Source organism: Schistocerca gregaria, chromosome 1 (assembly GCF_023897955.1).
Source record: "Schistocerca gregaria isolate iqSchGreg1 chromosome 1, iqSchGreg1.2, whole genome shotgun sequence".
Taxonomy (NCBI): Eukaryota; Metazoa; Arthropoda; class Insecta; order Orthoptera; family Acrididae; genus Schistocerca; species Schistocerca gregaria.
This window is the reverse complement of record NC_064920.1, coordinates 455,021,404-455,036,633: the sequence shown is the minus strand read 5'-3', so window position 1 is coordinate 455,036,633 and position 15,230 is coordinate 455,021,404. Positions and strand designations below refer to the sequence as shown.

Sequence of the window (15,230 nt, the reverse complement as noted above, 5' to 3'; positions counted from 1 at the left end):
AGAGACAGGTAATTTCTCTCCTTACTGACCAATGCTTGCCAATCCGAGTCTGTGCTCTGTCCCTAATAATCAGGCCGTCAACGGTAAGTTTATCCCTTTCCTTGCTTTGAAGGTATATTCGTGCGAAATAATGAATAAACGTTCTTCGCAGGAAAGGTGGCACGTATAGAAATGGCGCTAATTTCAGCTGAGTAAACTTTTATCGTGGTGTATGCGTCATTATGAAGTCTTTGTTATATTTTATCACGATAATACTATGTTACTGAATACAGCCTTTCAGGGTCCCCACAGAATCTCTCTTCTGAGCGCTTTGCTGGCCCACGCACTTCTTTGCCCAACAACTCTGTAGTTATTGAACGACGCTTTGTGGGACTTCGCCGAACTTGGCTGACACGAAAGGAGGCGGGAGGAAAACCAAGTGCTGTTTCCTTGAAAGAGATCTATTGGCTCGGCTTTTTTATTTGTTGTCGTGTAACATGCAGTTTTATCGTGTCCTGGCACTGCTACGATACACCGAGATAGCAAAACGTAAAGACTGGGTGTTACATAAAAACATTACGTCAAATGTCATCTGAAAGGAAACAATACCGTGGTTGAATAAGAATGTGGAATGAACCGCCTATGATTTTGTTGAAGAAACACAGCCTGTAAGCGCGAGTATAGTCACTTAGGGATTTAAATTCAGCTCTTCCAGAAAATGAATCAGTATGTGTTAGTCAATGCACTTCCTCGTTAAGTCAGGGAGGTACAGGCTGCACGTTAGCTTAAACAATGATATGGAACTAGGTAGCGCAGTCTCAATAAAACAGTCACATAGGGAAGGAATTTTGGCCCAAACCTCCGTCCATACTTAAGGGTTTAGTTTTTTGAAGTTTTCCCAAATCCGTTTATTTGCGGCGCTTATATAGAAGTCCTCCAACCGATTCACTGCTTATTCTGTTTTTAATGAGTTAATATTCTGTCTACATTTTCTTTAACGAAGCAAACTCTGCCAATCCGAACTCATCATTTTTCCCATCTTAACTTTCACTTGTTCTATTTCTACCTTTATTATTTGCTTTTTTTCATATTCCCTCTTAGTTTAACTTCTCTTCTGCTGAATTTCCCTCTGCTGTCAGTATCTCTACTCGATTCCTCAGTGTCCTCAAAATCTTGTTTTACCATCGATTTAGCGACAGCTATTGTTAACTTGTTTTAGTAGCTATGTGATACAAATATCTTGCCAGATAAAACAAAAACAAAACAAAAAACAAAACAAACAAAACAGTACGTTTAATACTGGTGTTCCCGCTGATATAAAAAATGGCAACGCTCACACTACATTCTACCAATGACAATCAATGTGCAGAGATGTATCGAAATGTAACATACATGATTATTATGCGATGTATTTAATATATTGGGTGTAACACATGTACATACTGCGGTTCCACATTTTATTAGTTGCATCTATGTAGTAACAAAGTGTGTGTACCTTTAGGCCTGGAATTTCGAAATGCGCTGTTCACAGAACTATGTGGTCTAAGTGCAGAGTGTTCCGAATGCAATCGATGTGAAAATGTTGACCGCCTAAAGTTTGTTTCATCAGCCCCAAAGGATTGGAAAGCGGACGGTGCAAGGTGTCCCAATGCGTAGTGGAGAGCGTCCCAGCCGTTGCAGAGTACATCACTGAATTCCTGTGCTGATTGAGAGGACGATTGCTTCGACGGCGTGAAAGTTCGTCTTTTTGTTTATTTTATTTTGGATGTATTGTGATGCGTCCATTACCCATCCACAGTTATACATCTTTCAGGAAGATATGGCAAGTTGCAGTATATTGGTGTAAGCAGTATCTAATTATACAAGTTCCTTGCCGAGGTTCGCAGCTGTATTTTGCGTTGCTTCATAATCGCCAACCCAGCGTCTCGGGTATTCGGCTTCGTTGTAGCACTTACTAGTCGCCCGGAAATTGTTTGTCGGCAAGGTTAACAGTCCAGAACGAAGATTTCGTACCATTTACGTTTGGTACTGTATGTGCCGTGCTCCACAGACAATTTCAACATTTCAGTTATTTCCAGTTGTGCATATACACTTTTTCATTTACTTAATACTATTGTCATCTATGTAACGGGGTAGGGAATACGAAAAATATCTGTATCTGCCTGTTCCTATCCGCCGTTACTGCCTCTCTCTCTCTGGCAGTCCTCCCTCCGACATTAACTCTTACTCCATTTTTTTAGTGTCTTTCTTGCGCGTCTTTGTTCTTTTGTTTGCCTTCTACCATCGTGTCCTTCCCTATGCTTGTCACGTGATTTTTCAACATTCAGTAGAGATGGCCAAAATCCTTCAGCAGTTGCTCTTAGGTAGTTTTCTCCAGTGCTTTCGCCTGCCAATAACCAACAACCAAACTATTGTTCTTCATCCCCAGACAAACTTACATCTCTTCCATCTCCAATCCCTCTCACTACCGCCAACAGGTAGACAATTGTTCCACTTCACCCCGGCAGATAGACTGTCAACATCACACGACTCTGGCAGACATTTAGTCCCAATATAAACTACCTGATCAAAGATATGGGGTGTTTTTCGCCATTATGGCGTGGTCCCTCATTGCGCTTAGGAAAGCAATAAATGTGAAAAACACAATTTAGAGCACTGTCTACTGCGTTCATTTCAGCGGCAGTTAGCAGAGCATGATTCTATAAGCATGACATCCACCATGGTATGAAGAAGAATGTGAGAGACAACGAATTGTGGAAAATAACATTCCTTGAAAGGACCAGCCGGACCAGCCTCCCCAGAGTCCCGAGCTGAACTTAAAAAAAATAAAAAAAGTTCAAATGTGTGGGAAATCTTAACGGACTTAACTGCTAAGGTCATCAGTGCCTAAGCTTACACACTACTTAACCTAAATTATCTTAACGACAAACACACACACCCATGCCCGAGGGAGGACTCGAACCTCCGCCGGGACCAGCTGCACAGTCTGTGACTGCAGCTGAACTCAATGAACACTGATAATACGTAAACCAGGTAGGACAACAGTCGGTCAAGACACGCCGAAACAAAGGAGAGACAGTTCGTTGGTCAGAGTTGTTGCAGACATTGTTCGGTAACACATGACGCTTCTTCTTTGCGTGAGGTAGAGATGCAGACATTTGCACAATAAAGACTAAGTTAAAGATGTTTAATGATTTGGCAGTGTGGAGCATACAGTTACTGGAAGGAAAAAATATACCTCGAAGTAACAGTGAAATGCTTTCGGAGAAAATATTTCTTGTCAAGTATGGAAGTTACTTAACGTGGAAAGGAAGAGGACGTTATGCAACAATTCCTGTTAAAGAACTTCATTGCCGAGACAAAAATTCCAAGCTAGCCAATCATACGGACCCACACAGACACAGAAAATTGTTCAGAACTCTAGGAAATGTTTACTCTGAGTGAGTAATACTTTGCACCTAGGCTTCGCGAGAGGCACTTCGTAGGTAGGATTGACGGAAGCCACGTCAGCTGAAGATTCGACGTCGTTCAGTACTTTCAGTGTGAATGCAGTCATGGTGAGTGCGTCATGGCTGGCAGATATGTCCTTACGTGTGCAGTTCTGAGCGCAGCCTCAAGACACGGACCGGTCGCAGCCACCACACAGCAGACGGGTAACGACTGTCCGTTGTTGTGTCCATCCAGCTGAGGTTGCTGACAGCCCGATCATCAGATGGAAATGACGTGTATTTAATACTCTAATCCTAATCCATCTGGCAGTATTCCATTTGTCCCAAGTAACTAAAATCCTGAGAGATTTTCAGAAATATAAGGAGCATGTATTTAATTTCAATAAAAGGTTGACGTATAACCCGGATATGCTTTCCAGGTCTGTTGCTGTTGTTGTTGTGACAGTTCCTGTACCAATCGGAAATAAAGATGTACACAATTACCATGAGATCCACCTACGAGTTGAACCTGGGATTCGAATGGACTGCAGGATTTTAGTTGAAAATAAAGCACCAAGTAGGGACGTATTAGAGACATCTGCAGAATAGCAGAGCGAACATCCATCATGCCACTAAGAACAGTGATCGAGTCTGCGCAGGCCGGTGTGGCCGAGCAGTTCTAGGTGCTTCAGTCTGGAACCGCACGACCGCTACGGTCGCAGGTTTGAATCATGCCTCGGGCAGGGATGTGACTGATGTCCGTTAGTTAGTTAGGTTTAAGTAGTTCTAAGTTCTGGGGGACTGATGACCTCAGATATTAAGTCCCATTGTCCTCAGAGCCATTTGAACCATTTTCTAGATCGGGTCTACATCATCATGTCACGCACCTGGAAAGTTGCTCGACCTATGCACCAGAGTCAAAGTAATAAATCATGCCGACACGGAATCTGTTCCATTTGGCAGGTAATGTTAAAGACTTAAAATCCACAGTTCCTCCATAACTGACAAGTGCACAAAGCACTCGATATCTGCGGCTTTTGAGTCAAAGGCGCTATGGGATGAGTGCTCCAAAACTGAATTCGGCTTTAGAATGTCCATTCCCGATGATCATGTCGAGCACCGCCTCGTACACCACACCACCATCAATTCCGTTGCAGATGGCCAAAAAAACAGGCAGAATGGACGCTCCAGTATTGGCGTGTGGTAATGTTTACGGACGAAACTGGGATCTGTTTGCACCCTGTTAATAGCATACTGTGTGTCTGGAGACAACCAGGTATTTCCGAACGCCTGCAACACGTTGTCCCATAGCATATGAGCAACGCGATGGCAGTGAAATGATATTCTACAGCTCACTTGGTTGTTGAGAGCAATCTCACTGCTGGACGGTACAGGGATGACATTCTGCAAGCAATAGTGGCTTGACTGTTTTCCGGATATGAACCCAATAGAACTTGTGTAGGATTCACTGAAACGAGAATCGTTTGAACGGTGACTACGACCACGTACTCTGCGTGACTTACGCAGAATCGCCATTGGAGAGTGGGACAGTTTGGAACAGGACTGCCTTGATGATGTCATCGAAGGTATTTCAGGACGGATTGAGTCTACACCCGTGTAAGGAGATTTTTCACCCCGTATTGCGTTGCTCAGGAGTGCTGTGAAAAAATCCCCATCGGAAACATATTATTTTGTCGTTCCACAATTTCTTTTATGTGACGATCTGGACACAATGCAAATTAAAGTATAGGCGTGCCTCGGAACCAGTTATGTTTTTTGTGCAATGAATTTCGAAATAAAAGGAAGATGGAATTCTTTTGTTGATGCGTATAAAATGGCTCCAAGGACTATGGGACTTAACACTGAGGTCATCAGTCCCCTAGAACTCAGAACTACTTAAACCTAATTAACCTAAGGACATCACACACATGCATGCCTGAGGCAGAATTCAAACCTGCGATCGTACCAGCAGCGCGGTTCCGGACTGATGCACCTAGAACCGCTCGGCCACAGCGGCCGGCTTGATGCGTATATTTTAGTTGCTTTGTAACTTTCTTTTGAAAAGAATGACTGAAATTAAGCTATATGTTCTGTTTTGGAGAACACTTTATCGTAACAAAACGACAGTAATGTATTGTACACTGTCCAGTCACATTAATATGACCACCCGTGAAACGCCTGATGAACGATACATATACTGCAGCGCGGACCGCTGCGAGATGTGCGGGAAGAGCGTCAGTGAGGTTCTGGAAGGTTCCAGTAGCTTCGTGGAGTCGTGCCGATCCCAGCGCCTTGGCCAGCTGCGCTAGGTTTCTCGGATGAAGAGGCATGACGCGAAAAACTCGATCGAAGTACCCCGCAGATTCTCGATTGGGCTTAAATTCGAGGAGTTTGGCTCATTCCTGTGGTCTTCGAACCAAGGTCTTATACTGCGAGCCGTGAGACACGATGCACTGTGCAGCAGGAAGATCAGATCGAGCCGGGGAGGAACATGTTGGTGGTGGACATGGTCCCCAAGGATCGCTTCATACTAGTGTTGATACCTTATTTCTTCCAGATTGACGAGATCATCGAAGGAATGCCACAAAAGCTTTACCCAGAGCACAAAGCTCCCTCCTCCGACAGTTGCTGCAGGGTGTTTGGTTTCAAATGTTTCACGCAGTAAACGCCAATGAGCATTGTGCGATGGGGAATAGAAGAGGATTTATCTGAAAAGGCCACCTATCGCCACTCAGCGCACATCTGTTTCCGGTATTGTATTGTGTGTTAAGCGGGGACCTAGAAACGACGGAGAGGCTCCGTCCCCGCCACAGCCGCAGTGGTCCGCAACCCCACGCCGACTACCGCAGCCCACTTCATCCCTCCGCCGCCCCACACCGAACCCAGGGTTATTGTGCGGTTCGGCCCCTGATGGACCTCCCCAGGGAATGTCTCACACCAGACGAGTGTAACCCGTATGTTTGCGTGGTAGAATAATGGTGGTGTACGCGTACGTGGAGAACATAGTGTAGCTGAGGCGGAATAAGAGGAACCAGCCCGCATTCGCCAAGGCAGATGGAAAACCGCCTAAAAACCATTCACAGCTGGCCGGCTCACCGGACCTCGAGACAAGTCCGCCGGGCGGATTCGTGCCGGGGACCAGGCAGGCGGTCGTTCCCAACCCGGAAAGCGGTGCGTTAGACCACGCGGCTAGCCGGGCGGGCTCCACTTGCGGTACTGGCATACAAATTCCAGTGTTGGTCGCCGATGAACATCAGTCAGCATGAGTGCATGAACCAATCGCCTGCTGTTCTCCGCGCGTCTCCCCGACACGCCTTACGAGTATATATATATATACCAGTGTTAGCACTGCCACCTGCCATGTGAGAGTTGTTTCTGCACGTTGACGATGATATGGGCGGGTGTCACATTACTGTGACGAGACCGTGTACGTAAATCCTCGCGAGTATATTGCACCTCTATTAAAATAACTGCAAATGGCTTCGCAGCGTGTGGCCTCACTAAATTCAACACTACAAGCTGCATCAGTTAAGAGCATAAATAGGTATTTGTCAATTCATCAAAGTCAGGAGAAGAGAGCAGGGAATAAAAGAAACGCGTGATGACAATACAAGAGCAGTCCGATCTGGCGGGAGGACGCGAGAAGCGGAGCGGAGCGGAGCACAGCGGAGCAGGGCAGAGTGTTGGTGCGTTACCTGCAGGAGGAGGCGCTCGTCGGCCCAGACGACGGCCTGGTGCCAGTCGATGACCTGCGCGAAGGGCAGCGCCCAGCCGTTGGAGAGCAGCACGGGCACGCAGCCGGCGCGCAGCGCCTCCAGGAAGCGGAACGACCCCAGGCGGCGGCCGCGCGGCACCAGGCAGAACGTCGAGTTCTGCAGCAGCACCTCGTAGTCGTACCTGCCGACACGCACCACACCCCATGTTAATATGTCCACCAGCAGGCACTTGTAAACACACACATGTACAAAGAAACAAGAACAAATGATGAGATAAAGGTAAACACAATCTTTCTGACAAAATGTTACAGCTGCACCATTTTGACGTTAGTGAAGTTCAGAGGCGGTGTTCAAACTACTGTGCGATGAGTATTGTTTTAGACACGCTACTAAAAATATCGCCCGTTTACATTAAATGGCAACTGACACCTGCGTGTTAATTGTTAATGACTGTATAACACGCTCAAAACAGACAAGTCTTTCATGAGTAATGGCTGCAGCTTCAGCCAAACGGGCGGCAAACTCATCTGGAGCGTCTATCGGTGATTCGTACACCAAGCGTTTCATCTGTAGTGTACGCAGGGCAGCCCCCTGCGTACTTTGACCATCACATTTCCGTGTACGTTTAGTGGGCCAAGTATGGCCCCTGCCTCACCTAGTAGTTAATATCATGCGGCAGCTGCCAGAGTGTCCGGGGGCACCAGTTTCGCCACTAACTGGTGTTTGAGTCGCAGCGCGCAGCGCTACGGTCAGCGAGCACTATTGTACGTCCACGCGGTCACGCTTCATTTGATACCACGCCGTCTCATTCCGCGGGCAGCTACATACGTTCGCGCTTCGTCCACAGGAAGAATCGCTTCAGGTTGCGGCAAGGATCGCCGGACGGAGTGGCCGAGCGGTTCTAGATGCTACAGTCTGGAACCGCAAGACCGCTACGATCGCAGGTTCGAATCCTGCCACGGGCATGGATGTGTGTGATGTCTTCAGGTTAGTTAGGTTTAAGTATTTCCAAGTTCTGGGACACTGATGATCTCAGAAGTCAAGTCCCATAGTGCTCAGAGCCATTTGAACCTGCAAGGATCCACGCCTGCTGTGGCTGCTGCCAAAACCGTTGACCTGCCCGCAGAGTTACCTGTCGTTTTCGCCTTCAGCCATATCCGCCGCTGCGCTTTAAATATCCGCTCGCGAGACGCCACTTTGCCGTAGTTACTACCGGCTGCCTACTAGCTCCTCGCCTAGTAGGACCGTGCCGAACTCTCTTCCTTGCTCCAGGAGACACTGTCCTGGACAGAGTGTTTTTTTATATCAAATTGTGAAGATATTCTCTCTCTCAGAAGGATGCTTTGTTTTGTTATTGCAATACACAGTCGTGTTGTAAAAGTGTGTTCCATCACTCCTCAGTACGAGATATACACTGGAGACCCAAAGAAACTGGTACTCCAGCCTAATGTCGTGTAGAGCCCCCGCGAGCACGCAGAAGTTCGCCAACGTGACTTGGCACGGACTACACTAATGCCCGGGGTAGTGCTGGAGGAAATTGACACCATGAATCCTGCAAGGCTGTCCATAAACCCGTAAGACTACGACGGGGTATAGGTCTCTTCTGAACAGCACGTTTCAAGACATCCCAGATATGCTCCATAATCTTCATGTCTGGTTAGTTTGCCGGCATCAATATGTTTAAACTCAGCAAAGTGTTCCTGGAGCCACTCTGTAGCAATTCTGGACGAGTGTGGTGTCACACTGTCCTGTTGGAATAGCCCAAGACCCTCGGAATGCACAATGGATATGAATGGATGCACGTGATCAGAGAGAATGCTTACGTACGTGTCATCTGTATCTAGACGTATCTAGACGTATCTAGACGTATCAGGGGTCCCATGTCACCCCAACTGCACACGCCGCACACAATTACAGAGCCTCCACCAGCTTAAATAGTCCCCTGCTGATATGCAGCGTGCTTCGATACATCAGGTTGTCTCCATACTCGTACATGTCTAATCGCACGATAAAATCTGAAACAAGACTCGTCCGACCAGGCAATGTCTTTCAAGTCATCAACAGTACAATGGTGGTGTTGGCGGGCACACGCGAGGAGTGAAGCTTTGTGTACAGCTGTCATCAAGGGTACACGAATGGGCTTCGGCTCCAAAAGCCCCTGTCGATCACGTTTCGTTGAATGGTTCGCACGCTGACACTTCCTGACGGCACAGCATTGAAAGCTGCAGCAATTTGAGGAAGGGTTAAACTTCTATCACGTTGAACGATTTTTTTCAGTTTTCGTTAATCCTGTTCTTGCAGGATGCTTTCAGACCGCAACGATGTATGAGATTTGATGTTTTACCTGATTCCTGTTATTCACGGTACGCTCATGAAATGGTCGTACGGGAAAATACCCACTTCATCGCTACCTCTTAATGCTGTGTCCCATCTGTCGTGCGCACATTATAACACAACGTCACTTAAATCTTAATAATCTGCCATTATAGCGGCAATAACCGATCAAAAAACTGTGCCAGACACTTGTGGTCTTGCAGGGGCGCTGCCGACCACAGCGCCGAATTCTGCCTGTTTACGTATCTCTGTTTTTGAATACGAATGCCTATACCATTTCTTTGGCGCTTCATTGTAGATCATTATCTTAGTCTCCACCTCCTTAGCCCACAACAAGAAGTCCATAAGAATCCTGTTGGGAGACAATGGTGGCCACCGTATCGTACCGCACCTCCCAGTCCCACAACTGGGAAAACATCGTCTAAATGTTCTCTGACATCAACGGCAATGTGTGGTGGGACTCCGTCATGGGTTAAAGTGTAATCAACCATCAACAATTTGTAAAAATTGGAAGAGAATTTCATATAAACACGACAGAGTCAGTAATAATGTAATTATTTGTCCAGAGACGTGCAGACTGCTCACAGTAATGAAAACTTATTCTTGCTATCAATATCACACACTTTCGTTGCAAATCAGATTCCACTGTCAACGTGTAACAAACGAAGTAGCCGAAACAAGTGTGAACGTTAGCTAAAGGGCAGTCCAGCGTCATACCGTCCAAGGACCTCTATGGAGGATGGTGACATTTGTCACATAAAAATGTGTCGTTTTATCTCGTTTAGCACATTTATAAATTTTGTGTATGCAATTATTGTACGCTCTGTGTATCAGTCGGCTGGCGTTGTACGAGACTGCACCAATGCAGACAGGAATTCTTTCTGAGGGAGCTGGCCCCTCTGACAGCCATGGAATCAAAAATGGCTCTGAGCGCTATGGGACTTAACTTCTGACATCAGTGCCCTAGAACTTAGAACTACTTGAACCTAACTAACCTAACGACATCACACACATCTATGCCCGAAGCAGGATTTGAACCTGTGACCGTAGCGCCTACAACCGCTCGGCCACCCTGGCTGGCAGCCATGGAATCGCAGAGGTCCCTAGCCTATCTAGCACTGCGTTGCGAGCACCAAATTGGAGCCCTAGTTTTAGTTGGACTACCTTATCAAGCGCTGGCATTCAAAAAATTATTTGGATGTTACTTTTGTGCTACGTTAGATCTGGGTACTAATTAATAATTACGTCAGTCATGGATTGTGTACTAGACGTACGCCATGAACTTCACTCGATCGTAATTCGTAATTGTACAATAATGGGTCTTTCTGTCTATGTACTCGCAGTACTTTACATATTTTTATGCTGAGTGTCAGTTGCCACTCCCTGAACCAAGAGTCAATCCTCTGCAGGTCTTCCTGCATTTCGCTACAATTTTCTAACGTTGCTACTTCTCTTTATGTGACAAAACCATTCGTGAAAAGCCTCAAGCAACTTCGGACGTTATCTACTAGGTCATTTATATATTTTGTAAAAGGTAATGGTCCGATAACACTTCCCTGTAGCTCGCCCGAAGTTACTTTTACGTCTCAATACTTCTCACCGTGCGGAATGACATGCTGTGCTCTGTTTGCTAGAAACTCTTCGCTCTAATCATACTATTATTCTGGTATTCAGTACGCTCATTCTTTGTTCATTAGGCGGGAGTAGGAAGCTGTAGCTTCCGGAAAGCAAAGAATTAAAGTACTGCTTGAGGATCAGAAGTCCATGCCAGGTAGGATTGATAACAGATACCGAACGAATTCAGAGACACGATGTGGGGCTGAAACAGTTAGGCGTAGTCCATATCAAGCTCGGAGGGGCTGAAACAGTTCGGCGTAATCCATATGAAGTTTGACCTTAAATGAAAAGCGGCGTAGTCCTTGCGAAATTCTTTTGGGTGAATTGATACAACGTAAATTCGATGAACGTCGTGCAGCAGTTCTGCTGCCACCATCATTATGTCGCTTAGGAATCTTGAGAATAAGATAAGAAGGCTTTAGGCTCTGTTTTTATCATCAGTCTTCCGACTAGTTCGATGCAACGCACCACAGATGCCTCTCTGGTCCCAACATCCTCATATCTATAGACATGAATGCTCAAAGGAATCCGTTGTATTCCGATTACACGATAAATCAGTCAAAACTAAAGGCCTTAAATTCAACTAAATACCAAGGAATTACAATTACGAACAACGTAAATTGGAAGGAACACACACAAAATGTTGTGGGGTAGGCTAATCAAAGACTACGTTTTATTGGCAGGACACTTAGAAAATGTAACAGATCTAATAAAGAGACTGCCTAGACTGCCTCTTTTAGAATACTGCTGCCTGTCCTCTTTTAGAATACTGCTGCGCGGTGTGGGATCCTTACCAGATAGGACTGACAGAGTACATCGAGAAAGTTCAAAGAAGGGCACCACGTTTTGTATTATCGCGAAGTAGGGGAGAAATGGTCACTGAAATGATAGAAGACTTTTTCGTTGCAGCGGAATCTTCTCACCAAAATTTAATCAACAACTTCCTCCTCTGAATGCGAAAATATTTTGCTGACTCCCACGTACATAGGGAGAAACGATCATCATAATGAAACAAGGGAAGTTAGAGCTCGCACAGAAAGATATAGGTGTTCGTTGTTTTCTGCGTGCTGTACGAGATTGGAACAACAGAGAATTATTTTGAAGGTGGTTCTATGAATCTTCTGCCAGGCACTTAAATATGATTTGCAGAGTGTCGGTGTGGATCTAGACCAGAGTAGCACTTGTACCCCAAGCCGTCAACTATTTGTTAGATGTATTTCAATTTCTACCTTGCGCTACAGTTGTTGCCCTCTGCAGATCCCTCTGATACCCCTGATGCCGTACCAAATGCCCTGTCTGAAGAGGTTGAAAAGATCAGCCAACAACTGCAAACCTAAAGCTTACTAGCCCTTGACCTAGGTTTCGATATTTCTAAAATTATCTTCTTCAGAGGGAGTGGACCTTGTTACATCACACGGTGGTACATTACATCAGCTGAAGTCGAGCGTCTCTTTTCATACATGAAATTGACTTACAAACAAGAATTATCACATGCCATGTCTTTAGACAGCAGCAAGATTACATTTGGCGTACTTCAGAATACAGGTACACTGGTAAATACTCTTATCACAATAAAATTATAACAGGAGTCACAGAATAAAATATTTGCGTAAGTATGGATATGTTTACAAAATATCTAAATCTAGGCCAAGGGCTAATAAACCTTTGTTTTGCAACTGGTTTACTGGTTTTTTCAACCTCTTCAGATTTATAAAGCTTCTGAATGGCAGCCATATTTAAGATTTTGAAATATATTATCTCCCTATCCCTTCTTCTTGTCAGTGTTTACCACATGTTCCTTTCTTCGCCGATTCTGCTTAGAATCTCCTCAAACATCTTATGACTTCACATAATTTTCGACATTCCCCTGTACCATCATAACTCAAACGCTTCCATTCACTTCTGTTCAGGTTTTCCCACTGTCCATTATTCACTGTTATGAAATGCTGTGTTCCAAACGTACATTCTTGGACTCGTACAGAATCAATCAGATAGCAATACTTCCAATTCTCAGTAAGAGAATGGGAAACGTCAGGACATAGTTAACACTGGTAGGAAGTACAGTGTACACAGCGCAGTAGCTTCCGAAAAATATAACTTAAAATCGACTTTCAAAAGAAAGAACACAAACAAAAGAGCCGCAAGCAATTTTGCTCTAAAAAAAATGTATTTTGTTTTATGTGATTACTGTTACAAGTAATGGCTGGAACTATACTCCTGATATACGGCGTCAAATTTAAAGAATAAAAGTTACTAAAATAGAAGAAGATGTAAGTTAAAAGGAAAACCCGACAGTTTTCGATGTCTCTTCTATATATACTTTGGAAACTTCTCTGACTAGCAACTTGGCTGCTTGGCACTTCGAGATTCTCACAGCCACGCTTCTGCAACCTCGGAACAGTGCGTCTCACCAAACATGACGTTCACTCCATTCGGGACCTCTCCTCTATTACAGAACGCAAGCTAACAGTTAAACCAAGGATGATTTCAGTGTCTCCGCTCCCATATACTAAGCATAAAAAAGGTCTACAATACACTCATAATAACGAAATTCTTAACTGCTGTACACCGAGATTAAATTCTCCTACCAACAATGAGTAGCTTGGGCCTACACACCTTACAAATCCTAGAACGTCATGCACTTTGATTTAATTCCCAGCCCCCCCCCCCCCAGTTTTATCTCCCCTCAGATACCCGCGTGGTCTGGGCGCCTTGACAAGGTTCGCGCGACTCCCCCCGTCGGAGGTTCGAGTCCTCCCTCGGGCATGGGTGTGTGTGTGTTGTCCTCAGCGTAAGTTAGTTTAAGTTAGATAAAGTAGTGTGCAAGCCTAGGTACCGACAACCTCAGCAGTTTGGTATTATAGGAATTTACCACCACCATCACCACAACGAAATTTTCCTAACGTCTACGCATATCCTGTAGATCGCGAAACACAAAATATCATTGTTGCTCGAATTGTACTGATAGATGATATCGTGTTTTGCAATGTGCTGCACCCTTTGCCTTGATGACATTTGTTTGCAGCCTGCACATTATGGTCCTTCGACCGATCCACATCCTCGTATAGCAATGGAGTTGATAATTTATACATGTGCAGCACAAAGTTAAATTTAATACTTCTAGATTTACTGTGCTATAAAACAGAAAACAGAACGTAGCTGTTACTAGGAAATTAAGTTCTCCATATTCAGCCGGCTAGAACCATTCACCACTCTTCAAGAAGAATAGAAACAAATTCCGCCTCTAGCATGTTCGTATCACAACGCAAAACGTCCTTCGAACATTAAATGCCTTAACAGTAGCAAAAGCACGTTCTACATGCTATAAATCACACGGGTGGCGGATTTAGTGCTAACAGCAATAGGTGCCAAGGGACTCCTTGTACTTTATAAGCACGAATTGCCACATCAACAGTTAAGCTGGCCGCATTGCTTGGCAAACACCGAGTGTTATCTCAGTGCAGCAGTTTCGTAGTTGCGTTCGGATTAAAATACGGGGCGTTTCAAAATGATTTATCCCATTTCAGAAGACTATATCTTATAAATACACGAATGACGATAAAAACTTGAGGCAAATTTCAACTTTTGCAGACAACTGCAAGGTTTTATTTGCAAAAAAACCATTCGATTTTCAAAGTGTACATCTTTCACATGTTTGCACATAACCTTGTGGCATCTTTTTACTGTGACATTTAGGATAAAGTTATAACTTACCTTACACAAACATACACCGTGCCTTACGCCGGACGTATAACGAACATTCAGACGGTAGTCCAGCTTGTGTCATACCTTTACGAACACGCCTGGAGTAGTTGATTTCCCTGCTGTCATGTGCCATCTTAGTTCACGTTAAGTTGTTGGAAAGAGAGAAGCACAAGACGGAGTCTCGGGTAATAATAAAATTAAAAATCAGATAGGCCACAGGTGGTGCTCACATAGATCCATATGCCAGTTGTAACTGAATTGCAGCTGTTGGATCGGAGAACTGAAAACTTCTTTTGTTGGTGTGTTATCTCTATCTTCGTTCGACGCACACTAGGTAATGTACGAACGAGCGCTTGAACGAGCTGTACCAGGGCACCTCTGCCACCAACCACATTACAAACGGCGCCAAGGTAAACTTTTCGTTTTGATGTTTCTATATTCTATCGTGTAA

The 15,230-nt window shown here is 44.9% G+C and overlaps 1 protein-coding gene across 2 annotated transcripts in view; it reads right to left on the bottom strand.

Annotated features, from left to right (window-relative positions):
- The window catches only part of LOC126352265 (exostosin-1), a 1,075,747-nt gene that overhangs the window by 171,202 nt on the left and 889,315 nt on the right, over positions 1-15,230 (bottom strand). For both annotated transcript variants that reach the window (XM_050002675.1, XM_050002674.1), the window contains exon 2: positions 7,103-7,304. In XM_050002675.1, coding sequence (XP_049858632.1) covers positions 7,103-7,304 — 202 coding nt within the window. The remainder of the gene's footprint in view (positions 1-7,102; positions 7,305-15,230) is intronic.